Source organism: Rhinoraja longicauda, chromosome 17 (assembly GCF_053455715.1).
Source record: "Rhinoraja longicauda isolate Sanriku21f chromosome 17, sRhiLon1.1, whole genome shotgun sequence".
In the NCBI taxonomy this organism is placed as follows: Eukaryota; Metazoa; Chordata; class Chondrichthyes; order Rajiformes; family Arhynchobatidae; genus Rhinoraja; species Rhinoraja longicauda.
This window is the reverse complement of record NC_135969.1, coordinates 8586596-8613288: the sequence shown is the minus strand read 5'-3', so window position 1 is coordinate 8613288 and position 26693 is coordinate 8586596. Positions and strand designations below refer to the sequence as shown.

The following is a 26693-nucleotide window of genomic DNA, read 5'->3' as shown; positions in this document are numbered from 1 at the left end:
ATTTATGGACTTTGTAAACAAATCAATAACACATCCAAGCAGTTAACCTTAAGAATTTCCTCATGTTCTCAAATATTTTACAGACGTAAGTCTGATTTTAACCAGGAAAAATCATCAAGATGGCTCATAATGATCAAAATAGGCTGCATAAAATGGTGGACATTGCCCAGTTCACTATGGGTAGACATCCCCACCATCTAAGGGATGTACAGGGAGTGCTACCTCAAGAAGGCAGCTAACTTCAAAGACTACACCACCGTGTTCACGTTCCCATCTTGCTGTTACCATCAGGAAGAAGATACAGGAGTCTGAGAACCAATACTTTCAAGTTCAAGCTTCTGTACCTCTGCCAAGGTACGACGAGAAGGAGGAATGACTGGAGTGGAGCAAGTCTTTAATTACGTTGATTGCTTTTATGAAGCAGCGTGAAGCATAGATGGAATCAATGGTGGGGAGCCTGGTCTGTGTAATAGACTGGCTACATCGATTACTCCCTGCACTTTCTTGCAGTCTTCACGGATCTGTTCCCAAACCAAGCTGTATATAATGCAACCTGACAGTTTGGCAATATTGTTTGGCATGTACTCCACCATACAAGTCAATAACTAGCTTCTGTGTCTTGCTGGCATTGAAGAAGAGGTTATTGTCTTGACACCATGTTACGAAATGATTGCCTCACCACCACTTCCTGCAGGACATTCCAGGCACCCATCTCCCTCTATGTAAAAAAAAAACTTAGCTCACATATTTAAATTCCCATCTTAAAGCAATGCCCTCTAGCCTTTGACATTGCCACGCTGGGAAAAATGTTGTGACTGTCTACCCTATCGATGCCTCTCATAACTTTATATACTTCTATCAGGTCTCCCCACAACCTCCGGTGTTCCAGAGAAAACAATCCAACTCCGTCCAACCACTTCTTGTAGCTAATTTTTCTCTAATCCATGTAGTTGAAGCTGAACTCACCGAGGAAGTGAGATTATTCCATCACTCCTGACACACATGGTAAACGGTGGAAAGGCTTGGGACATCAATACCTGGCACTACAGTGCTGTGAATGTTATTTACTGCTTTTGCCACCCTCTAGTCTCCAAGCAACTCACTCGTGGTAATCGATGATATAAATATCTCTGCCAATAGCCCGGCAATTTCCTTCATCGCTTCCGACAATGTCATACAATGCACTTGATCAGGAATTTATCTACATTAATACATTTTTTAAGACCTCTAGCACCTCCTGTAATATGGACTCGTTCAAGATATTGTTATCACCTTCCCTGAGTTCTATTTGCACCCATTGCTTTTATTTTAGTTTTAGAAGTACAGCATGGAAGCAGGCCTTTCAGCCCATCGAGTCCACACGGACCATTGCTCACCTGTTCACACATTAGTTATACACACTCCCTACACACTAGGGACGATTTACAGAGACTAATTAACCTACAAACCGCATATCTTTGGGATGTCGTATGAAACCAGAGCACCTGTAGGAAACCCACATGGTCACATGGAGAACATGCAAACTTCACACAGACAGCACAGAGGTCAGGATTGAACTTGGGTCTCTGGCGCTGCAAGGCAGCAGCTCCACTCACTGCGCCACAGCAGTGTAGGTCTTGTTTCTGGTTCTGGATGAATGCCCTCCAACAGGCGCAACTATCTTCCTTTGTACAGTTTATGACCAAGGGAGCGTTTTCCCCTCGGTGTCCATTAATCAGTTTTGCCAGGGCTCCTTGCGACTGCATTTGGTTAAGTTCTGCCATAATATCAAGGAAAGTCTCCCTGGCCTCATCTCTGGAATTCAGCTCTTTGGTCTATGTTTGAACAGCCTAGCACTGTTGGAAATGAGCTGAAACTGGAGTAGAGTGATTATGTTCACAATTGTGAGAGTCGTAGTGTCCATCAGGACAATTTACCAGGTAGTGAAACTCATATTCTGGCATAAGACTCCTCCGAAAAGTTGCATAACATGCAATACTTGCCTCAACTTTCAACTTCACTGGTCTGAGAATTTTTTCATTTTCTCACAGTAGCAAGTCTGAAGAAGGATCGTGACTCGAAACATTGCTTTTCCGTGCCTGACCCACTGAGTTACTCCAGCAATTTGTGGGTTTTTTTGTAAACCAATAACTGTATCTCCTTGTGTCAGCAAGTTTTAATTACCATGTTTCTCCTGAAATTAAGCTGTTTTAAAGGCTAACACCAAACAGTATATTTTGTCCCCATTGAGATCTATGACCTCCCTGCAACCTCACGCATTTTGCCTTAACTGTTTTCCCCTTTAAATATTCTGACTTTACTTGCCTCAGATCACACCAAACCTCTGCCACATCATACAGTTTGCTGCCCTCTGTTGCTTTATGGAAGCATCCAAACTACACGTTTAAAGCGTAAATCATCCACTTTTCTTTCAATCCACAGAAGCAGACAGAGCAAATGTTCCCAAAGTGTAGGCATTTATAGAATACATTCATGTTTTGCAGAGACTTTCAAACAAAGTCAAGCCAAGAATGCTCGCCTGTAGCTCTGGAAGGTCTCTGTGGCCTCGTCGCACAAAGAAAGTGTTTCCTTCAGACACACTTTCACCAGCTTGCTCAGAATCTTTTGACACTCCTGAGAGTCATTCCCCCACTCCTTCCTATCATTGCAAAATCCATGCATTCAGTTGGAACCCCTCCGTACTGGAAGAGTGTTGTTTGTACTGTGTTAATAGATTGCACCTGCCAGACTACATACTGGCAATGCGAGAACTGGCAACAGGGAAAGGCATACATCAATTATGTCAGTTTAACCACGGCATTACACAGGGAAGCATTGAATGTGCTAGATTTCGCAATTAAGGTTCACAGACTTTGTGTGTCTTTCACCACAGCATTAGGGCAATGTACAACTCTATTAACACCAAAAAAATGGTAGTGGAAATATTTCCAGACTATAGTCTAGACTATGGACTTAATCTAAGATATTTGATGTAGTTGGAAGTTCTATCTTCTGCACATGATGTGGGGACACAGCACAGCACAGGAACAGGCCCTTTGGTCCACAATGCCAGTGTTGAATATGATGCCAAATTAAACTAAACTCTTTTACCTGTACATGATCCATATCCCTCTATACCCTGCATATTAAATTCTCCTAAAAACTTCTTAAATGCCACTATTGTATCTGTTTCCACCACCGAGCACCTACCACCTTCTGTATAAAAAAAAACTTGCCATGCATGTATTCTTTAAACTTTCTCCCACTCTCCTTAAAGCTTTGCTCTCAAGTACTTGACAATTCCACTCTGGGATAGAGGTTCAGACTATCTACGCCACTAATGTCTCTCAATTTTATAAACTTCTATCAGGTCTCCCTTCAGTCTCCAGTGCTCCAGAGAAACCAATCTAAGTGTATTGAACTTCTCCTTATAGCTAATACCTTCTAATACAGGAAGCATCCTTGTAAACCTCTTCTGCGCCCTCTCTAAAGCCTCTATCTTTCCTTTTGTAAGGGATGACCACAAGTTAGATGCAGGTATTCTAGATTTTTTCTGTAACCACATTGATTCTTTGGGCCGTCTTAAATTTAAAAATCTACTTTTACGACAACAAATAACATGTTGTATAAGAAATAACTGCAGATGCTGGTACAAATCGAAGGTATTTATTCACAAAATGCTGGAGTAACTCAGCAGGTCAGGCAGCATCTCGGGAGAGAAGGAATGGGTGACGTTTCGGGTTGAGACCCTTCTTCAGACTGAAGAAGGGTCTCGACCCGAAACGTCACCCATTCCTTCTCTCCTCAGATGCTGCCTGACCTGCTGAGTTACTCCAGCATTTTGTGAATAAATACCTTCGACAAATAACATGTTACTCTTCATCCATTAAAATGCACTGAACCAAGGTATCCATTATGGATTTCGCTTACTGAAATGTTTTCAGGGATGCAACTCTTTTGAAAATTGAGGAATGGCGTATTTGAAAAATTAAAAGGGCCAAATTTCGTTTATGAAAATAGGTGCCAAGAAATAAAGCATTAGGGCTTAGAAAAGGTTACTGGCACCACAATTCCATTAACCCCCACAGTTTTACCACAATGTCATTTACAAAAGCTTGACACCACGTGCCCAAATTATTTGCCTGAAACAAGTGGCCATTGTTTGCCCCCAACACAAATTTAAATTCAAACTAGCCGGGCGTGGATCCGTTGGGTCGAAACCTGTCCTGCAGGCCCAGCAACCTTCTGTCCAAACCTCTCCTGCGGGCCCGACAACCCTCCCCCCACTGACGACACTCACCCACTCCATCCCCCCTCAACCACCCTTAAAACTCCCCCAGGGCCGGGAGCGGGCGAGGGGGGAGAGGAAAGGGGAGAGGGAGCCACTCACCCCGGCCCCGGGCGGCCATCGCGTTGGCCAGCAGTAGGAGAGCTCTCCTCACCCCCAACCCCCTCATTGGCCGCCACTCCTGTCACTCGGGCGAGTCCCACCCCCTCCGAGCGGCAACCCTCCCCCAACTGAGCACGCGCGGATCCAGCGGCCATCTTACGGACGTATTAGATCAACGGGCCCCAACTGCACAGGCGTGGTCCCGTTGGGTTCCCATTGTGACGTCGAATACGGAGGTATTACTGCGCAGGCGTGGCTGACAGGCAGGGCAAGTGGAAATGGGATTTATTAAAGTTTAAAAAGTAATTTTTAAAATTTAAATAGTGAATAACTTAAAAAATATAACAACCATTTGAACTGCAGGCCAATGATGAGTAAGGTGGGCCTAAATTGTTGCGTTATCGTGTACCGTTTTGGCAGTATTTCGGGTACGTACAATCAAACTAACAAAGCGACAAACAAACAAACAAGATGAGAGTTTTAATAATATATATATATATATAAATGGAAAAGAGCACAGGTGGCAATTTTGAATCATGTAAGGAAAGAACCTACAACATTAAGTACTCCATTCCAAGTTATAGGTTCCAATCAGGAAATGGCCAGATAAACTAGTAAAAATATCTTTATGGGGATTTTGACAGAGGTGGGTGGAGAGATGGAAATACGGAACGCAAGAGTGCTCCCCTAGTCATGCATAAATATTGCAAACTGGCCATGGCCTGTCTTGCCTTGAAATGGATGCATGTTTCACTTTGCAAATTTGAATATAGTTTGGGCCTTATAATCATGGGTACCCGGCATTCTTTGCCAGGTGGCTGTTCAAAGGTTAAAATCAGGCTCGGTTATACAATTGAACAAAATATATTTAATTCATATGTACTAATTTAAAACACAAGATCCCTAGTGCAATTAAATGTTCACAAAACTGTTTAGCTACCAGTGTAATGAGCTTTTTATTGCTCTGTTAAGAATTTACTGACTGACTGCATGAACCATGACTGCTATTCCAACTGTAACGAAGAGTGGAGTTCAGGGGGTTAAGAAACATCACGCAGTCTCATTCTTCTAAAACTTCTGGCACCAGCTGGTGAAAGCTTTAAATACTGATTTGACAGATTCTACGTCTCGACAGCGAGGGACTGTTCTGTCCAGTATTTCAGCTTTTCAATTTTTCTCAGAACCTATTCTTCTTGGTATTTGATCCAAAATGAATACTGTGTGTCCTATAGTTTTTGTGATTATTTTCATACAATTAGCATTCACAGCACCAGCTAATAAGGATGATTTTTATGTGTATCATATGGAAGTGGATTCTCTTGGTCCAGAATTTCTTTCTGAAGATGAGCCACAAGAATTTAAGCAAGCACAGGTAATACTTTAATATTTAGGTAGCTACATGATTTATATAATTTGATTTTATCTTATCATGAAACTCATGTTTACATTAGCAATGTTAAAAATATGTGGATCGGAAATAATATCTATAGAAATGTCGTTAATGAATGTTATTATTTTGCAGTTAAACAAACAGACTGGAATAATTATTCAGTGATTTAATCAATAATTTATGCTCAAGAATTGCAACATATGTTTTTGGGGCAAAATTATTAAATACTAGTGGTTTAAAATTGTTTAATGTTATGAAATGTGTCATTGAAATTAAGCAAGATCGAGTTTTGAATAAGTTAACCAAAGGAAACATTTGAGAGTTATACCAGTACACCATTATATATTTACCAATTCATTTGACAAACACATTTTGATGTGAACAATCTTAAAGTAGTTACTCCTGACAGAGATAATTACTATCAGGTCCTAACGGGCAGAGGATTACATCCATATTTATTAATTCCAATACTTATCGCATTGTTCAGTGATTGTCAAGTATCTTGCACACAATATGTACAGAAGTTATTTCTAACATGTATAAGCTGTTGGAAACATACCACAGCCTTTGCGCAAAAGAATGAAAATATATGCGGAGAACTTCTGGACCAAATCAGTGTGCGAGTAAAATAATTTTTGTTTTGCTGCTTCTTAAATTTGAATTGCTGTGGCTTAAATCCAATCCAAACTCTAACTGATTCATTACAAATGAGCACAGCATAAAATATCACAATGCAAGTTCATATAGGTTATAAATATTATGAATATTAAGGCAGCACAGTGGCACAACCAGTAGTGGTGCTGTTTCACTGTGCCAGAGACCCAGTTTCAATCCTGTCCTCGGGTGCTGTCTGTGTGGAGTTTGCACATTCTCTCTGCGACAGCATGGATTTCCTCCGGATACACCGGCTTCCTCCCACATCCCAAGACCTTCGGGTTCATAGTTTAATTGGCCTCTACATGTCGCCGCACGTGCGTAAGGAGTGGACGCGACAGTGGAATGATGTGAACCGGTGGTCAATGGTCAACGTGGACTTGGTGGGCCAAAGGGCCTGTTTCCATGCTGTATCTCTCAACAAGTGCGGCACGGTGGTGCAGCGGTAGAGTTGCTGCCTTACAGCGAATGCAGCGGCGGAGACCCTGGTTCGATCCTAATCACGGGTGCTGTCTATACGGAGTTTGTACATTCTCCCCCATGACCCGCGTGGTTTTTCTCCGAGATCTTCGGTTTCCTCCCACACTCCAAAGACGTACAAGTATGTAGGTTAATTGGCTTGGTAAATGTTTTTAAAACAATTGTTCCTAGTGGGTATAGGATAGTGTTAGAAACATAGAAACATAGAAAATAGGTGCAGGAGTAGGCCATTTGGCCCTTCGAGCCTGCACCGCCATTCAATATGATCATGGCTGATCATCCAACTCAGTAACCTGTACCTGCCTTCTCTCCAAACCCCCTGATCCCTTTAGCCACAAGGGCCATATCTAACTCTCTCTTAAATATAGCCAATGAACTTGCCTCAACTACCTTCTGTGGCAGAGAATTCCACAGATTCACCACTCTCTGTGTGAAGAAACGTGCGGGGAACGCTGGTTGGCGCGGACCCGGTGGGCCGAAAGGGCCTGTTTCCGCGCTGTATCTCCACATTTCTTTTAAAATGTAAAAACGAAATTAAACTAAACTAATGTAAATGTTTAAATATGATTCTTTCTTTTCTTTCTTTTCAAATCTTTTTATTTAATTTCAAAAAATGATAAGCATAACAGTGATATTGATACATAGGGATCAGGATTACATTAACAACAAATGTAGCCTTAATATAAATCCAGTTTCAAAATACATATAGGGCATAGACCTCCCAGCTTCTATGTAATTATAGATAAAAGGTTAAAAGAGAACTTATATATATATATTAAAAAAAGATTTAAAAAATAAAAAAAAACTAAACTAAACTAAAAATTTACCCCCCCCCCCAAGCAAACAAACAAAAAACCCCAAAACAAAACAGAATCTGGGCTGCAAAAAAAAAAAATGTCAACAGTTTAATGATTCTTTAAATTGGATTTGGAAATATGGTTAGAAATTAAATCTGACTTTTAGGCATTGATTTTAGTATTATTTTTAACAATCTTCTGTGCAAATAACAGAATCCAATCTGACCACATGCAGCCAGTCTGCAGGTGAAGTGGTAGCGTGCTACACAGGGCATAAATATTATGAGCTAAATGAAAAATTAAATAATCAAGCTCCAGAAAGTACTTATTGTAGACAAACTCTGCTGGAACAGATTACACATCAATGATCTCTATCAAGATCAATGAGGTTCCAGACAATAAAGCCCAAGTAAATACAAGTGGTGAATTTATGGCCATTTGGCTTTGATGGAAACTCACGTAATACATTTCTCATTTCATTTCCTCTAATTCTACACCCAAATTAAAAGGCCAACAATATTAATAATCAATTATTAATTTCAATGCTTTAGTAACAGAATTACACATTGAACTTTAATATTTTTGACTGTCTGAAGAAGGGTCCTGACCCGAAATGTCACCCATTCCTTCTCTCCAGAGATGCTGCCTGGCCCGCTGAGTTACTCCAGCATTTTTTGTCTACCTTTAATATTTTTGACAATTCAGTGATAGTTTTAATTTGAAGAATTTGACATTTTTAGTTATTAAAAAAATCCACTTAAGAGACCCATTAACTTTCAGACACTAGAAAACACAAAGATGGAAATTTGTAATAATGGGGCAGATTGTGTTGAACCTGGCCCACTGCCTGGACTTTTTGCCATGATCATGCACAAACAAACCTATCTTTTCTGGATGCTGGGGCCAAATGAGCTGATGCTCAGCATCTGCGAGAATCCTCATGAGCCAGAAAAGACAATGGAAGACTCCGTCTTTGGGTGATGAGGCTGAAGCTCTATCTCCCCAAATACCTCTATAGCCTTCAACAGCTTGCCACTGTCAAAGGCTTTAAATCTTTGATAGAAACATTAAAAAAAAGATTTTTTTTTTGAAAGATACTAAAAAAAATCACTTAAAAAAACCGACAAATATATATTTTTTAAATCCTCACCTTTCATAAGAGTCAGATTGCGAAGTACATTTGTTCCCTGTCGTAAGCATGCTAGTGCTTGGCTGCCACATGCACAGTGGTGAGTCCATGGCAAAGTCCATATGGCAGCTGTCTCCAGCTTGACTTGGACTTCTGCATTTCATGGGAGTGAGCATTGAAATTTGAGGCTAACCTATCAGAACTGCCAGCAGTCAGTTTAATTGTGTCCATTATCAACTGTACACTACCTCAGGGTTTAATTTAGTTATTTCTGTTACACAATCTTCAATTTATTTTACGTTACAAATAACTTTTAATTCTGCCCCATTAGAGCCCATGCTTTTATTACTCCAACCATTTTCAAGTCTGAGGCTTCCCACAAACAGGTGAATGGAAATGTAAACCCTGCAGTTGCGATTTTTTGTTAGCACAGTTAGCATAGGTTAGCACACAGTGAGCATAGGTTAGCACACAGTGAGCATAGGTTAGCGCAGAGTTAGCATAGGTTAGCCCAGAGTTAGCATAGGTTAGCACAGAGTTAGCATAGGTTAGCACACAGTGAGCATAGGTTAGCACACAGAGTTAGCATAGGTTAGCACACAGTGAAAAAATAAAAAGTTTGCAGGTGTTTTGTTCTTTTTTTTCAAATTAACTACAAAGCCCTAAATATTGAACTGATTAACACCTGTGCTTGTGCTTCCTTTGGGCCTCTTCCAACTTCAGCTAACCAGTCAGCACGTTTCTTAATCCATTCTCCTTCATGCCAGTTATTGAGCTTCCCCAAAAATGCAAAGATGCTGTTTATTTAAGCGTTTCCATGCGGTAGGAATTTTCATGTTCTAATAGTTTTATGTGTAAAAAATGTTTTCCTACATTCCTGATTGCATATGTTAACTGCAGTCTTTACACATCTAATTGAACCGCTATAAGTGATTTAGCATGAACTTCAATTTTGTACCTACTATTTTTAATGTGATCATTAATAATATTAATTTTTAATTGTGCACGACATCATGATTATCATTGAACATTTCCTCTGGTCCGGAAAACTAAATTTTAGCAAGGTGGTGCAGACATTTCACGGCAAAAATTCGACAGATTTTTTAAATGAGTACATTTTTTAAACTATAATATTTCAGTTTATATCTTAGTACCATGCATATATCACTAACTTCATTTTACTTTCTAGAAATCCATTTAAAAATGAGTTATAGAGTCAGGAAGTTCCTGTTTGTGAATTCTTCAGTTTGATTGGTTGCGTATCCTACTTGATGATATTATTGTTCTTGGATCTTATTGCTAGTGTTTGATTGTAAATCATATCAGAAAAGAGAAACTCGCACATTAAATCAGTTTAGTCTTTATGGCAAGTTGCTACAAAGTCAGTGGCTTATGATCAGCAAAAAAGAGATGACCGAAACCTATATGTGAGCTTCCATGTCATTTTTACAAGCACCATAAGCATTATGAATAACAAATTAAAAATATGAACAGGAAACAAAATGGCAACTGGAAATATTTACCAATGAAAACAAATAAATGGCCAAAGATGAGTTTGTGGTAGCATTCTAAGCACAAGGAGTGGTAAAATGATAGGATCATGAGAGGACATCACAGACTGCAAGGGAGTACAAACCAAATTCTGAAGTGATAGAGACCCTGAGTAAAAGCTCTATATTTAATGGACAACAACAGGAAGTTGAAGGCAGAACCTTCACGAGATTGATCCCTGGGATGGCGGGACTGTCAAATGAGGAAAGATTGAAAAGACTAGGCTTGTATTCACTGGAGTTTGAAAGGATGAGAGGGGATCTTATAGAAACATATAAAATTATAAAAGGACTGGACAAGCTAGATGCAGGAAAAATGTTCCCACTGTTGGGCGAGTCCAGAACCAGGGGCCACAGTCTTAGAATAAAGGGAAGGCCATTTAAAATTGAGATGAGAAGAAACTTTTTCACCCAGAGAGTTGTGGATTTGTGGAATTCTCTGCCACAGAGAGCAGTGGAGGCCAAATCACTGGATGGATTGAAGAGAGATTTAGATAGAGCTCTAGGGGCTAGTGGAATCAAGGGATATGGGGAGAAGGCAGACACGGGTTATTGATTGTGGACGATCAGCCATGATCACAATGAATGGCGGTGCTGGCTCGAAGGGCCGAATGGCCTCCTCCTGCACCTATTTTCTATGTTTCTAACCTTGATGAATTGAATAGGGACTGATGCTCAGTACAATGTTTTAAAGAAATGTTCAGGAATAGAACTCAGCCAGTCTTGCAGAAGTGCATGAAAGAAGTAATGGTATCTTGGATGATCTGAAGTTGACAAAGGGAGGAAGACAGGTGCAACAATTGAAATATATAAATAACCCAACTTAAAGATATCAGCAGTGATTGGCATGGAGGTGGGAGATAAAAAGTGAGTGGGGATAAGTAAAAGTGGTGATTGTTTTGTGGAGAGCCTAGTTGACAGTAAAGTCTGACACGTTTGGAGTGAAGAATTAACTGATTGTCGAGAATGCTGTAAGATTAATGCTTAATTAGAATAAATTGTTTCTTAAAGGTGGCAAAGCAATGCAGAAATCAAGAGAACTGTCGAATAAATGGTACCATCAGTATTCAAGTTGGCAAGAGTAAAGTTGATGGATTCCATGTGTGCAAAAGACTGCTCGAGATTAATCACCTGACAATTATCAGCTTATCAGAAAATCCAGCATTCCATCTTCTTGCTTATTTTTCCAAAGCCAACAAAATTATTCAGCCCCCCCAGCCTGTTCTGCGTTAGAATTAGATCAAGGCTGATCCGATCTTTAATACCCCTAACATACAATAAAAAATCAATTTTGAAAGCCTCACATCATTTTTATCTACAGCTTTGAGAGAAAGAGAATTCCAGATATATTCCACCCTTTTTGTGAAAACATGGTTACCAAATGGAATACCTGTAACATTAAAATCATGCCCTGTCATTCTTAGCATCCCCACCAGATCAATTCATTTCTCTTCAGCAACCTTACTGAGTCATGTTAAGCACCCATCTACGAACCTCAAGGAATGCATTAGGTATGTGCATCTCTCAGACCTTCTAAGGATGAGTTTCAAGAATTATAGCTTTACCCAAAGTTCATGAATGAGCTTCATTGGCTTGAAAATAAAAGCATTCCAGACGTCAAAGGATTTGCCAGACAAGTTCTGGATAATTGAGTTTGTCATGTAGGTTGTAATCTCAGACTTCTGAGAAAAATCTAAAAGCAAACTCAATCCTAAAGAATCTACTTATTCAAGGAGCTGCCAGTGTTCAAAGTTTAGTATTCAATACTGAACTTTGAATGATAGCAATTATGACATTGTTTCTCACTGTCATGATATTTTTAGAGATAATTTATTACATTGATCCAGCATTGGACCTCGGTTGCTGAACCTTTTACACTGCCCCAAAGTTCAGCATCTGTCTCAAAATTTCCATAAGATGTTATAGCATCACAGAAAGAAACCCTCTTCAAACTCTGCACATCCCATAGCAATGTACTCAAACTATTCTTCAAAATTGTGGCAACTTATCTTCACTTCTATGTTTCTCATTCCAAAGGATAATATAAATTACCAAATGTTACAATTAATATTGGTTAATGTTCTTTGCTACCTACATGAAAAACAGTGATCAAGAGAACACACAGGTATGGAACTATATCATTCAGGAATTTCTTAAGGCATAATTCAAGCCATAGTGTATAAGTTGTGAAAGCCATAATATTACACAAACTCAGCCAAGGTTTATTAAAAATCATTTTATCGTCTATTGAGAAATTATATTAGATTAACTACTACCTAAACACTATATGAGTGCCTGACAATGCAATTTAGTAGGTCAAGGACATACATATGATCATGGAAATTCATTTCTATATCCTCAGCTAAGATGCTTTGCAGAAACACAAACCAAATGCTGGGTGCACCCAGTCTCATTGTTGTAAACTTTTCATTGTTTTGGGTGGAATCTGCACGTAATTTATTGTTGCTGGTGATGCTGTATGGAAAAAAACAAAACCGTTAATTTGATTATAAACTAATTTCTTATTGTTGGAAGCTAAAAGAAGTGTTCATCTCAAGGCATGATGATACTGACACAAATCATGAACTGCAAGTTTCACGTGTTATCAGGTCTTCAACAATGGCACCAGATGCAGATAATTCGCCTGCTGGTGAGGACCAACTTACTCTTCTAATTCTTTGAATATCTTTTGTATTTAAATGTTAGCGTATTATTGCTTTCACTGCAAGCTAATTTTAGAAAATAGATGAGCTTTTAAAACTTCCAATTGATTTCAATGGCAAATGTTGAACTTAGGTACATTTCCTCACATCCCATTAAATAAATAATGACCCAGTAAAATGAGTTGGCTTTAGAATATTGAATGGATGTATCTGGTAAACAATATTAATTATATTATCTAATTTTACATGAACTAATGCAAAACACACATTTATAATTGTTGGTGAAGCCAAAATTACTTTTGTAAATGGATCCTGTTCTTAAAAACAAAACAAATTCCTAGGGATGGCTCAATAAATATCCAAACTGTGTGCTTTTGTGTTTCATACACAATTAGATTTTCTGATAAATAATTAAACCTATGTTGTTCGACCTTAGCAGTGAAATGAATGCAAGCTGCAACATATTCAATTTTAAATGACAATTACTGGGCAAACATCAAGACTCTCTTAATGATCACCATCCAAGTAAACCACTCAGGTATAATATGGCTATTGCTTCAGTTTAATTGATTAGGTGCAGAGCTACATTGGCCAATAAGTTTGTTTTGCGAATTAGTAATAAACGTTGTTAACAATGTGAAACTAGGAAACTCTATGCCACTGCATATCATACTTAGATGCCAAATTTGATTATTCAAAAGGTTACAGGAATCATAAAGAATTATAACTCAGCTTAAACTGAAGCCAAATATATAAATCCATCGACAAAATATTTTGAAAAACATGATTTACTTTTAGTGCATTAATGATTAAGAAATATATATTTTTTTGTAATACTGACACTCTTATTTAAAAGTACCAATGGGTTGATTTCTTGACCAACTATTTTTCCATTGTTTAATTCTCCAAACTTCTGACAAATAGTTTGTGGATCAGGTTAAAGCAACAAATAGCAGACAAATCCTTGAAAAATATGGAAGCAGGCACAGATTTCACCGATAAGGTGTCAGAGGCTATTAATATGAACGATATTGCTTTACAGCCATTGAAGACATACTTTAACAAACTGTATTTCAGACATGCCAACTTGCCTTCTGTGTGTTTGCCTAACTGGATCTGTATATTGTGATGAGACTGAAATAGAAGAAATCCCAATGTTGCCAAAGGAAACAGCATATCTCTTTGCACGATTCAACAATATCAAAAAAGTCACTGTAAAAGATTTTGCTGATTTCCGTGAGTATATTTTGATATATCTACGAAAAACATAATAAAAATAACAGAAGCATTGAAGATAAATAAATGTAATTACACCGCACTTGACATAGATAATGCACATGGAAAACAGATTTGCATTCAAATATTTTTCTTAATGCTTACTACTTTTGATATAAATCATTGGTCATTCAAAATATTAAAAATATTATTTCACATCAAAAACTATTGAAGAATGTCACTGGAAATAAAAGGTTCTTTGGATTTCAGGAATAGATGCACCTGGATGCTCTAGAAGCACACATAGTAACCAGAAAGTAAAAAGTAATTTTACTTTCCTGAGGAATTTGTGGGGAAGGTTATGATTTTGAAATCTTGGAACAATGCAAGACTCAAGACAAATCCAATTATGTTTTTCCCATTAATTTTAATGATCTGGTAGTCTTTCAGAAAATAAGATACAGAATACACGACAGGATGTTCTTTTTTATTCATGCTCCAGCTCCAAAATCCACGTAGGTGTGGTTGAAGGAATATTGGGTTTAGATTTAATAAGGAACTGCAGATGCTGGTTTTTACCAAAGATAGATGTAACTCAGCGGGTCAGGCAGCATCTAGGGAAAAAATGGATTGGTGACGTTTTGGGTCGGGACCCTTCGTAAGACTGATTGTAGTGGGGGAAGGGGACTTGAAGCGAGAGAAAAAACTAGGACAAATTTGGGCCGACAAAAGATGACCTCTGGCAAAGAGGTTCCCCGATAGGCCAATTGTTGGTGTAGGAGCCATTTTGCGTTTATTAGCTATTTTAGCAGATTGTATTACTCTGTATCCTGCTGTATTCTTTTTAGACATTAAGAGGTTAATATTAAGCTTACGTACAGGACTGAGGTGTGGCTACGGTTATGAGTATAAATTCTTCCAGCACTGATGTAATTATAGTGTGACACCAGGAGCTGCTAAGATAATAAGGTCTTAGTGGCCATACAAGTCAAGCCTGCTAAGATAGGTTTTAGCAAGTATCACAGGATACGTAAGAGTGTCGGTGAGAAACTAAGTTCTTACTACAAACAAACAAGTTAATGACAAGAGATATGTCAATATGTTTTTATTGCAACTTCAAATAAACGACTAACTAACTGCAAAGTCGTGAATATCTCTTGTTGTTATTTGACTCAAGAACCACAAACGGTAAGCTTTGTGACTTTATAGGGAAGGAATATAGCTGGCAGCTACAGTTGGCTACAGATGGTGTGAGCTCAAAAACGTTGCGAACTGTGGAGTTGGTTAATGGACCTTTAGTGGTGAATGGAGAGAAAGGGGAAAAGAGAAGGGAGGTATTTGTGGAAGTTAGTTGAAATTGGAGAATTCTACGTTCATACGTCTGGGTTGTAAGCTACCCAAGCGAAATATGAGGTGTATTCCTCCAATTTGTGTGTGGCCTCACTCTGGCAATGGAGGAGGCCCAGGACAGAAAGATCAGTATGGGGATGGGAAGGGGAATTAATGTGGTTAGCCACTGGAAGATCCAGTAGGCCTTGGCAGACTTGGCATACGTGTTCAGCGAAATGGTCACCGAGTCTACGCTTGGTTTTGCCTATCTACAGGAGGCCACATCGGGAGCACCGGATGCAGTAGATGAGTTTAGAGGTGGTGCATGTGAACCTCTGTGTCACTTGGAAGGATTGTCGGGGTCCCTGGATGGAATCAAGGGAGGAGGAATAATAACAGGTGTTATATCTCATGCGGTTGCAGGGAAAAATACCTAGGGAGCGGGTGGTTTGGTGGGAAGGGATGGGTGAACAAAGGAGTTACGAGTGAGCGAGGTCCTCACCTTTCACCTCACCAACCTCTGCAACCAACACCTCATCCTGTGACACTTCTGTCACCTTCAATATGATCCCACCACAAATCATCACCCCTTTCTGCCTCTGTTGAGACTGGTCCCTCCGCAACTCCTTGGTTCAACATTACCTACTCATTTTCTCCATAGATGCTGCCTGACCTGCTGAGTTATTCCAGCAATTTGTATCTATCATTGGGTTAAGTGTTGAGTACTTGTCTGATGATTACAGAAAATGTCTGTGAGAACTGTGGTGTGACTTTTCTCACCGATTGGAAAAGTTGATTCGAAAAATAAGTGACTCGTCATGGAATATAGTTTAAAGGACACTAAATGCACTATGCATAGATTGTGATTTTATAAGCTATAGAAAGGAAATTGCAAAGGTTGCCAATTCTAATTATCCATAGTCACCAGTACTTTGGTTCCTAGCGGATGCCAATTTAGCCTAGATAACCTTGAAGATGACAATGGGTAGAGGACAAAATATTCCTCAAGCTTCTTCAAATACAACAAATTTCCAATGCATGTCCCAAATATTGCTAAATATATTGATGTCCAAAAATCTTTTTTTTCTATGGCTTATAAATAGGCATTCAATTTAAAAACATATTTTTGACAAAGTACAAATCTAGAATCAAAAACATATGTGAAGATATGGCAAATGTAAATAAAAATTACTGAAATAAATTTCTGATCGATATTGTACTGGCAACAAGCATCAATAGTGTACTGTATATCGACGTGGGAGATTTTAACATGGATTAAATAATAACTGTAGTAGAATACATGGTTGGAACTGAATGGCTGGAATTTCAAAGTGAAAAGCTTGCTGCTAGTCAATTTACCAAAATAAGCTGCTTGCATATAACGTGATGAAGAAATATAGATTTGCGAATACAGATATTGGAGAACGACCTAATAACTAAGTATGAGACCGCACAATTATTATTCAGAGATCAGTGTCTGATATTATTGTGTGTGTGTGAGCGTGCATATTTGTGCGCATGCACGCAGGCACGTGTGTACAGTGGTGCAGAAGGGTAGGGTGCATGTGTGTGTGTGTGAGAGGGGGTGGAGGGGGGTGGGCGGGAGGAATTGCATGCCAGAAGGGTGATAGTTAATGTTTTGCAAAACAGAATTAGAAAAAATGTATTGTGTGTGTAAGAACCTTAATTTTGGTGAAACTATTCTAACCATATAAATAGTAAAACTGACACACAAATGATATTTATTTTCTTTATGCTAAATAAAGCAACTCTGAAAAGGATCGACCTGAGTGGCAACCAAATTACTGAAATAGAAGATAAGGCCTTCTCACAACTTCCAGAACTGGACCATTTGACACTTTCTGAAAACAAACTGATCCGTTTGCCTGCTTTACCACCAAAACTTGAAACACTAAATGCACAATTCAACCGCATCAAAAGCAATGGAATAAAACGTAATGCTTTTAAGGTAATCTTTTGAATATCATTTTAAATCCCCTTTGGGTTTCCCTGCTATTGATTTTTTTTTACTCTTATCCAGCAAATAAGCATGGACAAAAAGTCTGTCCATGTCCATATTTTCATGTCCAATTGTCATTTGAAACAAAAGATAGACACAAAAGTGCTGGATTAACTCAGGCAGCATCTCTGGAGAGAAGAAATGGGTGATGTTTCATGTCGAGACCCTTCTTCAGAGTCAGGGGAGAGAGACACTAAAGATATGGAGGGGGAGGTTGTGAAAACAGCAGTTCAAAGCAGAGTTACTCCAGCATTTTGTGTCAATCTTCGGTATCAACCAGCATCTGTAATTCCTTCCTACACCTGTCATTTGAAACAAGTCAGTTGAATGTCTTTGAGCATCTTGGTATGGCGCCATCTTTGCCACAGCATTGAACAGTACAGTTCAAAGTCACCTATATAACACTGTGACCTTTACTCAGACATCCTTGATTCTCCTCTTTAATCTATTTGCACCCTCTGGCTAAACTTTTCCTACGTCACTCCATCATGATCCAAATTGATGGAAGTGCACTGGCCATGTTCTATTATCTATCCACTCCAAATATTATCAATAATAACTTCCTTGGTGACTGTCAACACAGGTCCACCACAAAGCTGCTTGCTTAGCCCCCTGCTCTATTTGCTTTACACAGATGACTGTGTAGCTAAGCACAGCTTCAAAGCCTTCTAGAAATGTTCCAGCGACACCAACGTTGTTGGCCAAACAACGTGTGGTGATGAGTCAGTATACAAGAAAGAGAACACATGGTTTGGCAGTGCCCCAACAACAACCTCTTGCTCCATGTCAACAAAACCAAGGAACTAATCGTTAACTTCAGAAAGGAGAAGTCAGGACGTTACGTGCAAGTTTTAATTGGTGGGTTGGTTGTGGAAAAAAATTAGCAGCTTCAAATTCCTGGGAGTTAATATTTTGGGTGACTTGCCCTCAGCCATATGTCATCATGAAGAAGGCATACTAGCACTTTTAAATTTTGAGAAGTTTAAAGAGATTCAATACGTTATCAAATACTAACAAACCTCTGCAGATGCAATATGGAAATTATCCTGACTGCTTGCATCATGGCCTGGAATTGAAATTTCTATGCATGGGACAGCAAGAGGCTGCAGAGAGCAGGGGCCTTAGCCCGGTCCATCACTGGTACAGCTCTCCCCACCATCGAAAGCATCTATATGAAGCTCAAGAAGGTGGCATCTAGCATAAAGGATCCTCACCATCCGTACTATGCCATTTTCTACTGTTAGATAGCAGTACAATATCCGACACTATCAGTTTCAAGGACAGCTATTTTCCTACAGCTCTCGGTTTATTGAATAATCTGCAGAACCCTAATCCTACCTCAGCCATGGAATAATATGGCCCATCACTTACATTGCTATTAATCAAGTCAAGACAAGTCAAGTTTATTTGTCACATACACATACAAGATGTGCAGTGAAATGAAAGTGGCAATGCCTGCGGATTGTGCAAAAAATTACAATTACAGCATAAAAATTTAAATTAATACAGAAAAATTTTTAGTCCCTGGAGATATAATAGTTAACAGTCCTGATGGCCTGTGGGAAGAAACTCCGTCTCATCCTCTCCGTTTTCACAGCATGACAGCGGAGGCGTTTGCCTGACCTTAGCAGCTGGAACAGTCCATTGCTGGCGTGGCAGGGGTCCCCCATAATCTTGCTTGCTCTTGATCTGCACCTCCTGATGTATAGGTCCTGCAGGGGGGCGAGTGTAGTTCCCATGGTGCGTTCAGCTGAACGCACTACTCTCTGCAGGGCCTTCCTGGCCTGGGCAGAGCTGTTCCCAAACCAGACTGTGATGTTGCCGGCCAGGATGATCTCTACAGCCCCGGAGTAGAAGCATTGAAGGATCCTCAGAGACACTCTGAATTTCCTCAGCTGTCTGAGGTGGTAAAGGCGCTGCCTTACCCACCAGTGCGGCAATGTGTGTTGTCCATGTCAGATCCTCTTTGATGTGGACTCCCAAGAATTTAAAACTGCTCACCCTATCCACAGTAGACCCATTTATTTCCAGTGGCATGTACGTCCTTGGATGTTGAGCCCTTCTAAAGTCCACAATCAGCTCCTTAGTTTTTTTGACATTCAAGAGGAGGCTATTGTCCCGATCAGCCACCTCCTCCCGGTAGGCCTTCTCATCGTTGTCGTAGATCCGGCCCACCACCACAGTGTCATCAGCAAACTTGATGATGGAGTTTGAGCTGAACCTGGCCACACAGTCATGTGTGTATAGGGAGTACAGTAGGGGGCTAAGGACGCAACCCTGGGGGGATCCTGTGTTCAGGGTGAGGGGGCTAGATGTATGTTTCCCCATCCTGACCACTTGGGGCCTGGCGGTGAGAAAGTCCAGGACCCAGGCACACAGAGGAGTGTTAAGCCCCAGTTCCAGCAGCTTCTCAGCAAGTCTGGTGGGGACTATGGTATTGAAAGTTGAACTGGGATAAGCCCTCCTGGGATAAATAAAGTTCTATCGTATCATACAGTCTCGACCCGAAACGTCACCAATTCCTTCTCCCGAGATGCTGCCTGACCCGCTGAGTTACTCCAGCATTTTGTGTCTATCTTCGATTTAAACCATCATCTGCAATTTTTTCCCCCTACATATCTATTGTATCGTAACTTGTTTTCTAAATGTGTATTTTTATACTAATATCTTATGATTTGCACAGTCATTTTCTTTACACTCTCCATTAGAATTTATGTTTTTGTGTGTTGCCTGAATCTATCTGCCTGTGATGTTGCTCCAAGTTAGATTTTCATTATACCTGTACCTCACCGTACTTTTACATATGGTAATTAACTCGACTTGGAAGGACAGTTAAACATCAAGGAGGTGCTTAACTAGAATATTATTTCGAGCAAGACTGGCCCTTGTATATTCTTCCACAGTTTTCCACCTCAAAGTCCTGTAATCATGACAAAAAGCCCTATCCAGTTTTAAACAAAATGGGATCATGATCTCCCTGTTCCTGTTTTCTATAACATGTCTAATAAAGGCAAGCACTCCAGATGCCTCCTTCACCACCTTATCTACCTTCTGCCATCTTCAGCATTCATTAAACTTGTTCACCAGGGCCTCTCCATTTTGTTAATATTGCAGAGAGGTCTCCATTCATGATGCACATACTATCCTTTTTACTCATTCCAGAATGCAGCATCTTATATCAGGATTAAATTTTATCTACCATTACTCTCTTCCCATTTTGAACTGTACACTGCAAGGGGCAGGAAGCGAGCGGATAAGATCATCTCTGACCCCTCTCGCCCTGGCCACAAACACTTTGAAGCACTTCCCTCTGGATGGCGACTCCCGACTGTCAAAGCCGCCACAGCCAGACATAAAAACTGCTTTTTTTCCATGAGCAGCAGGTCTACTCAACAGCCAAAAGTCGGTAGCCTCCTTTTGCTCTGGTATTTTATTTTATTCTTCACATGTTTAAATTATGTTTTATTTTAAATTGTCTACTGTATATCGTGTTGTTACTTGCGAGCAAAGCACCAAGGCAAATTCCTTGTATGTACACGTACTTGGCTAATAAAATTTATTCAATTCAACTCCATTTTGAATCTAATTTGCCAACCTTCTTTAGATCCCAGGAGCACTAAACCTTTGGATTATATTCCTCATGTGGAACCTTGTTAAAGGCTAAAGGAATGTAAAGTGTCCAAAATGTACAGGTTTATGTCTATACATGAACCCACATTTAATTTAAATCTATAAAATCAATAGTAATGGAATTGTAAATATCATTTGGAAATGAAAAATAGTAATTTAAATCAAGAACATGCCACTTAGCTCTTTGCGCTAGCTACACCATTCAATACCATCATAATGTGTCATTCAAATAACGTACCCTGTTCTTGCTATCGTCCCATATTCCTATCTAGCACTAATATGATTTTTAACTCTTTCTCGGATTTATTTAATGATTTTGCTTGAAATGCATAATGTTGGGTGCATCATTTCTCTGGTACATAATTCCACATGTTTGTCACTCTTCGGTGAAGAAATCTCGCTTCATCTCAATCCAAAATGGCCAACCCTGCCTTTTTATATTGTAATGTCTGTTCAGGATTATCTTTCTTGCATCTAATCTGTCCGGTCGCATCAGGATCTGAAGCGTTTCAAATAGGGCCCCATCTTATTCTTCTAAATTCTTGCATATATATGCATAATTGTCTTAATCATTCTTCATACATCAGTACTGTTATTTCAGGAACCAACCTGTACTGTTTTCAAGATTATGCAAATTATTAGAAAACCGAAAACATAAATATTTCATTTCACAATTTTCAATCTTAAGACAGTGTTGTTCAATTTTCAATCTTATAAATCTGACAACACTGACTTTCTTTCTTTTTTCAGAACTTGTCAAAATTGCGAAATCTTTATCTGGGATTCAATCAACTGGACAAAGTACCTGCTAATTTGCCTCAGAGCCTTCATGTGCTTCACTTACAGGTAATTTGTATAACATTATGTTAAAATTGAAGTAGTGCCTGAGAATATTTCTTTACAGAGTGCAAATATAAAAAAACAGAAGGAAATACAAACATAATATTAATATTCCAACAAGCACTTATACATTCCCCCAAACAATTAAGAGTCATAGTCATACAGCATGGAAACAGGCCCCTCAGTCCAACTTTCCCACAACAACCAATATGTCCCACCTACCCTAGTCCCACATACCAGTATTTGGGCCATAATCCCTCCAAATCTGTCCAATCCATGTACATGTCTAATTGTTTCTTAAACGTTGCAATAATCCCTGGCTCAACTACCTCCTCTGGCAGCACCCTCAACCATCACCCTCTCTGTGAAAACGTTACCCTTAAAATTCCTATTAAATCTTTCCCCCTTCACCTTAAACCTCTGGTTCTCGATTTCCCTACTCTGGGCAAGAGACTCTGTGTGTCCACCCACTATTCCTCTCATAATTTTATACACTTCTATAAGATCACTTTTCATCCTCCTGTGCTCCAAGGAATAGAGTCCCAGCCTGCTCAAACTCTTCCTGTAGTTCAGACCCTCGAGTCCTGGCAACATCCTCGTAAATCTTCTCTGTACCCTTTCCAACTTGGCAACATCTTTCCTGTAACATGGTGCCCAGAATTGAACACAATGCTCTAAATGTGGCTTCACCAATGTGTTATATAACTGCAACATAACCGCACGTTAGACTTTCCAAAATGCAACACCTCACATTTCCCTATATTAAATTCTATCAGCCATTTCTCAGCCCACCTGGCCAACCGATCAAGATCCCAATTGGCTTCCAAAATCAATTTTTCATTTCAGACAAATCTTTTGAACAGAGAGGTTTTATCCCAGCAAAAAAGGCAAAAATTATAAGAATAACAAGACAATATAAAGAATGATCACTCTAGTAAATAACCATTGTACTGTCTTTGTAGGTCTATTTACATGACAGAGCTAATCTTATGGATTGCACAATTATAAACAAGTTTATTCACAGGATTTTTATTTTTATTTTCATGAGCACCATAGTGACTACACAGTCACAAGATTTGTAAAGGCCTCCTAGAATCAGCGACAAACAAACGACATTCTTCACTGCCATGAATGAAAATGACAGGGCTTTTGTGAAAGGATATAAGCAGTCAGCATTTCTACCTAAAATTGAAATTTTGCACTAATTACAGCAGAACTGTCGTTGCAAAGCTCAAAACTGAATGTAGAAAATGCTGTGTTTGGATTGGCATCTTACCCAAAGAACAGTGACTCTAATCAATTAATAGACCACCACTGATGCACAACAAGAGAAATCTGTTGACCACATTTTTCACAGCCTGTATCTCTTCTAAATACTAAGAGATATGCAATGTGCAACCCACATTGCTGCAAGGTGTCTATAGTTATTGAAACTCAAGAAATTCTGATTTATACGAAAACAAATTCAAGTACCTGTAGTCAAAATCTACGAGAAAATATGACCATTTACAATGCAAATAGAAAATTGAAAGCAAATAACTATTCATCAAACAATATTTAATTTCAATATTTTTCAAGGACCACAAAAGCTTTAAATTAATTTAAATCAGAAATTTAACATTTCCTGTAACCATTTATTTTTATTTTTCAGAACAACAATATATCTTCAATTACGGATAATACATTTTGTAAGGCCATGGATGCCAGTTATATTCGAACCCAACTGAGTGAGATACGGCTTGACGAAAATCCGATCAATTTGGCAGAATACCCCAATGGTTACATCTGTTTGCGAAGACTGCCTATTGGGTGGCCATATTTTGGCAGAATACATTAATCCCCAAAAATCTTAACCCTTAATCAGAAACTACTTGGTTATGGGAGATGGTTATGTGAGAATACCAGAGTAAATTCATGGTTATAGCATTGTATCTGTGAACTCTATAATATTATACTCACATCATACCAACATTCTTATATTTAACAACATACTGCTTTTTCTCAAAAGAATTTAATACCCAAGTTTTATTTCATGCCATTGGAAAATTCATAATTCATTTGCTGCAAAAATAATGCAACTGCAAGTTCTTAATTGTTTACTTATATATTGATTAAAGTTACACATATTAACATGTGACTTAATTCCTCAAATACAATAATCTATTGAATTGCATTTGCCAATCAAGATCACATACAACTCAACATATGGTTCTTCGTGTAACCATTTCACAAAAATGTAGCTACACACCACTTGTAAACGTGAACTTTCCTTACATGATTCTATTTATTAAAAAAAATAAAAGAATCTACGGAAACAGTTATGTACATATAATTTTAAATAGATGGAGCAAAAGAAACATATCATACAGTTTCAAAAATGGAATCCCATTAAACTGTTATTATACCCTTTAGCAACTATCACTTAATTTATCACCTTTCCAACAAACTTCCATTCTCCTTCTCTGGTCTATAATGCCATAACCGTCTAAATCGTAAAGTTTATATAATACATAGGAACTACAACTTGGACATTGTATGCCTAAAAGAAGCTACAATAAATAATTTTTATTCAGCACTAATATGTCTATTCAATGTAGAATGGGGAAAATAATTCAATACTATGAGGAGGGACTTTCATGCAGATATTTAATTGCATACATTCAGAAATTAATATATCTAAACTTAAAGGATTATGGGGTAAATTAATTTGAAATAGCATTGTTGCAAATATCTATGTACATTGAGCACGCACATGTTTCTCTTGTCTATGTGCATTACTGTTTGCAAATTTTGAGGCTTCATAGATTCCAGCGACTTACTGCAATACATTGAAGCGAAACAGGCAGAAACTGTCCTACCTTGAAATGTCTGAAAGTAACTTGGCGATATTCATACCATTTTGCAAAGACTGAGATAGTTCTAAAAAACATCAGGAGGTTCTTCCTTTCTTCAGTTCTACAAAAAAAGTGTAATTATATTTTTAAATGGTAGCAAAATCTAAATGGAGTTTCAAACTAAATGACAACACAATGCTGTGCTAAAATTCAGTGCCCACCCAAACAAGTTATGGGCAAAGAAAATCAAAAGAAAATTGCAAACACTGGAAAAAGAAAAAGAAAAAAAAAGGAAAAAAGCAGGAGAAACTCAGCAGGTCAAATAGCATCTGTGGAAAGAGAAACAGTTCATGTTTCAAATGTGGCAGGTTTTTTTAAACACTATACAGAATGGGAAGCAGTGAAATATTTGAAGTTTACCATTTACTTATACAGCAATTTTAACATAAAACATCACGAGTTGCTTCACATTGTAATTGAAAATAAAAGAAAAAAAGCAGATGCTGGAATTCCTAACTAAAAACTGAAATTTATAGAAAAACTCAGATTGGGCATCACATATGAGAGAAACAGAATAATTGTTTTAATTTAAAGATCCTGCATCAGAACTGGGAAATAAATAATACAAGTGGTTTTATGTTTTGGGTGGGTAGAGGATTTGTGGTTGGGACAAAGGGACCATTTGTGAAAGAGAGAGTCGAAATGTACCCAGTGTACAGAGCCAACTGTTAATAGATAAATGAGGGGAGTTTTGGAGTGAGGTGCATGAATATTATTCACATATTAGCCACATTGAGAACTTTTGGTATCCAGTTAGATTGCATCAACTTTGAAAAAATCTCTTGGGAACCTAGTCATAGAATTCGTTAAGATTGGCCAAGTACGTCTCATTTAAAATTATGTAAGAAGGAACTGCAAATGCTGGTTTAAACCGAAGATAGACACAAAAAGCTGGAGTAACTCAGGCAGCATCTCTGGAGAGAAGGAATGGGTGATGTTTCAGAAGAAGGGTCTCGACCCGAAACATCTCCCATTCCTTCTCCAGAGTTGCTGCCTGTCCTGCTGAGTCACTCCAGTTTTTTTGTGTCTATCTTCATTTTAAATTATGGCGTTTTCCCAAAATTAGGCTATTCTGTTATTCTGTTATTCCTTTTAAATGTTATTTCTTCTTTAACAATTACTCATGGAATGTGAAGACCACTGACAATGTCAACATTTGTTTTCAATCTCCAATTGTCCCTGGCATGAGGAGGAAGTTACAAGTTAACCAAATTGATGGCTCTTCTGTCACACATAGACCAGTCCGGTTAAGGAGGCAGATGTTGTTCCCTGAAGACTATGAGTAAACCCAGAAGAGTTTTTAGAACAATGCAATATGGTTTTTGGTAATATGAAACAAAGTTTTTCACTGTGCCTCAGTACACGTTACAACAACAAAACAATAAACTCGATGGGTTGAAGGGCTCGTTTCCATGCTTCATCTCTAAGCTAAACTGAAACCAAATTTTGGTCACTGTATTACAGGAAGGATATAAAAACTTTGGAGAAAGTGCACCATGTTGCCAGGATTAGAGTATTAGCTGAAAGATATATTGCACAAACTTGATTTATTTTATCTGGATCATGTTTGAGTGATGACCAAATGGAAGTACATTAAATTACAAGAGGCCTACATAGGGTTCAATTTCTCCAAGGTGGAAATGTCAAATATGAGAAGGCATAGATTTAAGGTGCAAGGGGAAATCCTGGGAGGTGGTGCAAGCAGATATGACAGCAGTATTTAAGAGATATTC

At 38.6% G+C, this 26693-nt stretch overlaps 2 protein-coding genes across 3 annotated transcripts in view; one reads left to right on the top strand and one right to left on the bottom strand.

Annotated features, from left to right (window-relative positions):
* Window positions 1–26693, bottom strand: part of cenpp (centromere protein P) — a 211202-nt gene that overhangs the window by 145423 nt on the left and 39086 nt on the right. For both annotated transcript variants that reach the window (XM_078414026.1, XM_078414027.1), the window contains exon 6: window positions 24925–25021. In XM_078414026.1, coding sequence (XP_078270152.1) covers window positions 24925–25021 — 97 coding nt within the window. The remainder of the gene's footprint in view (window positions 1–24924; window positions 25022–26693) is intronic.
* On the top strand, window positions 5498–24635 carry ogna (osteoglycin, paralog a). The gene is made up of 6 exons (XM_078414025.1): window positions 5498–5741; window positions 12905–13019; window positions 14110–14268; window positions 17343–17545; window positions 21977–22072; window positions 23718–24635. The coding sequence occupies exons 1-6, from the start codon at window positions 5580–5582 to the stop codon at window positions 23901–23903; spliced, it is 921 nt and encodes a 306-aa protein (XP_078270151.1). The 5' UTR covers window positions 5498–5579; the 3' UTR covers window positions 23904–24635.

Bases quoted from the DNA above. Each gene is read 5' to 3' on its own strand.
- ogna (XM_078414025.1), top strand. From the start codon at position 5,580: ATGAATACTGTGTGTCCTATAGTTTTTGTGATTATTTTCATACAATTA. The intron at 14,269-17,342 runs GTGAGTATATTT...TGCTAAATAAAG, and splicing joins AAAAGATTTTGCTGATTTCC to CAACTCTGAAAAGGATCGAC. The intron at 17,546-21,976 runs GTAATCTTTTGA...TTCTTTTTTCAG, and splicing joins TAAAACGTAATGCTTTTAAG to AACTTGTCAAAATTGCGAAA.